General features: G+C 54.9%; 1 protein-coding gene across 1 annotated transcript in view; it reads right to left on the bottom strand.

Annotated features, from left to right (window-relative positions):
- Positions 1–766: 766 nt before the first annotated feature.
- Positions 767–2,046, bottom strand: part of LOC112157382 (homeobox protein Nkx-2.3-like) — a 2,594-nt gene continuing 1,314 nt past the window's right edge. Inside the window, exon 2 of the mRNA XM_024290082.2 lies at positions 767–2,038. Within this exon, the coding sequence (XP_024145850.1) occupies positions 1,452–2,038 (587 nt within the window). The 3' untranslated portion in view covers positions 767–1,451. The remainder of the gene's footprint in view (positions 2,039–2,046) is intronic.

Below are 2,046 nucleotides of genomic sequence, written 5' to 3'. Positions count from 1 at the left end.
TAAAGTCAAAATCTCTAAAAATTCTAAAACGAAAACAGAGAAATTCCTGATTGTTGACATTTTCCTCAAATTAATGAATTCTGAATTAAAATAATAATAAACTAAATAAGAAAGTTTGTGTTTATGAATGAAAACCATCTTCACTGCAGATTCTGTTTGTTACAAAAATATGATCAAATTCAAACCGATGAATTCTCAGTGAAGCTGCTGATTTCTTTGGGACTTTCGGGTCATTTTTGACCCGTAAACAGAAAAAAAGTGAAACTTTGGATCAATCAACAAAAGTTTTGTAATTTGTTGGATTTCAGATTCATCAAATCAAAATGTAAATTTTATGATTTACTCAATTAAAATATTTAATCTGATAAAAATAAATACTTTAAATGTATAACTGCAGAACTTTTGTTGTTTGGTCCAAAGTTTCACTTTTTTCAGTAAACAGAATGTAAAGGTCACGCGGGGGTCAAATCAGTGCGCGTGAACTTGAACGATAACGAGGAGAAACCACGTTTGGATTCATATTAATATAAATATTAAGTGTTTTCGTTTTTTAGAACCATGTTGGTGATTCGGCGCGCGCCTCCAATCTGCCGCTTTAACCGCATAAAGTGACGGAAAACCCCCGCAGAACGGCGGGTTTGTCCGCGCGGGGCTCTGCGGGGCTCTGCGGGTCCCCCCCCCCCCGGTCCACTTTCCTCCGCGGGATAAATGGTGAAACTTGTAGCAATAATACCCCCTTCTCTCAGACAAGCGTCCCCCCCCGCGGCCTCCACCTCCAGCCCGGCGGCCCCAGAGTCCGCGCGGCGGGAGACCTCAGAGCCTTTTACCGCGCACACAAAGAGGAACAAAGGTGAGCACGTTTTCCCTGCGTGCCCCCCTCCCCGCAAGAATAACCCGCTGCCTGTCGCTCAAATGGGAATATTAGGACGTCAATCTCTGGCCCCGGCGCGCCTTTGTCTTTGCTGAGTGGCGGGCTCTGCCTCCACACACCTTTTGTCCGACAGGAGCCATTATTCCCGCTCTGCAGCCCGACCGCCGCGCGCGCTCGTCGGGCTATTTTGGAGCCTAATTTGGTCCTTTAAGGAGCTCGGATGGAGAAAAACTTCCTCCTTTCAGGGCGCCTGCATGACACCGGGACAAAGGCTCCCCGCGGCCCCCCCGTCCCTCCTCCTGCTCCAGAACCTCCGAACAGAACCCTCGTTTGGGTTTAAAGCAGAACTCCGTCTGGAATAGATGGATTTATTTGAATAAATGTGACTAAAAACAAAACATCCAAACTAACCTCTCAAATAAAAAAGGAAATTCTCTTTTCATTCGTGCGTAAACGCGCGTGCCCCCTCCCTGTCTGTTCTGCGCGGGGTCAGCGCGCGGCCTCCAGGTGAAGCAGAAAACGCCATTGCACCGTCCGGACTGACACCAGAACCGAGCCGCTCCATGGTCCCGGTGAGGGGCTACCAGGCCCGGATGCCCTGGCACGACGTGACCGCTGTCCCCGCGTGCGCCGGGTCCCCGCCGAGCCCCCCCACGTTTCCCAAGTTCACGTTCATGAAGGCGGCGGGGGCGGCGGCGGGAATGCTGCTGTAGCTGCTGCTGTACGCGGGCCCGCCGTACGTGTACGCGGGGTATCCGTTGTAGCCGTACGGGGCGGGGCTGTAGGGGCTCGCGGAGTAGCTCTGCGCGCCCCCCAGGCACGGCTTCCCGTCCCGCACCAGCACGGGCACGGCCACGCGCCGCGGCGGCGGCGGCGGCGGCTGTCCGGCCGCCTCCAGAGACTTGTCCTGCCGCTGCCGCTTGCACTTGTAGCGCCGGTTCTGGAACCAGATCTTCACCTGGTTGGAGGTGAGCTTGAGCGTCCCGGCCAGGTGTTCCCGCTCCGGCGCGGACAGGTAGCGCTGCTGCTTGAAGCGCCGCTCCAGCTCGAAGACCTGCGCCTGTGAGAAGAGCACGCGCGGCCTCCGCCGGCTGCGCGGCTTCTGCGCCGGCCGCTCCGCCGCTGCGCCGTCCGCGGCGTCGTCCCGGGACAGCAGGCCGCAGGTCTCTGCGCAC

This window comes from Oryzias melastigma, linkage group LG1, assembly GCF_002922805.2.
Source record: "Oryzias melastigma strain HK-1 linkage group LG1, ASM292280v2, whole genome shotgun sequence".
NCBI lineage: Eukaryota > Metazoa > Chordata > Actinopteri > Beloniformes > Adrianichthyidae > Oryzias > Oryzias melastigma.
The sequence above is the reverse complement of the archived record's forward strand: the minus strand, read 5'-3'. Positions and strand labels throughout refer to the sequence as shown.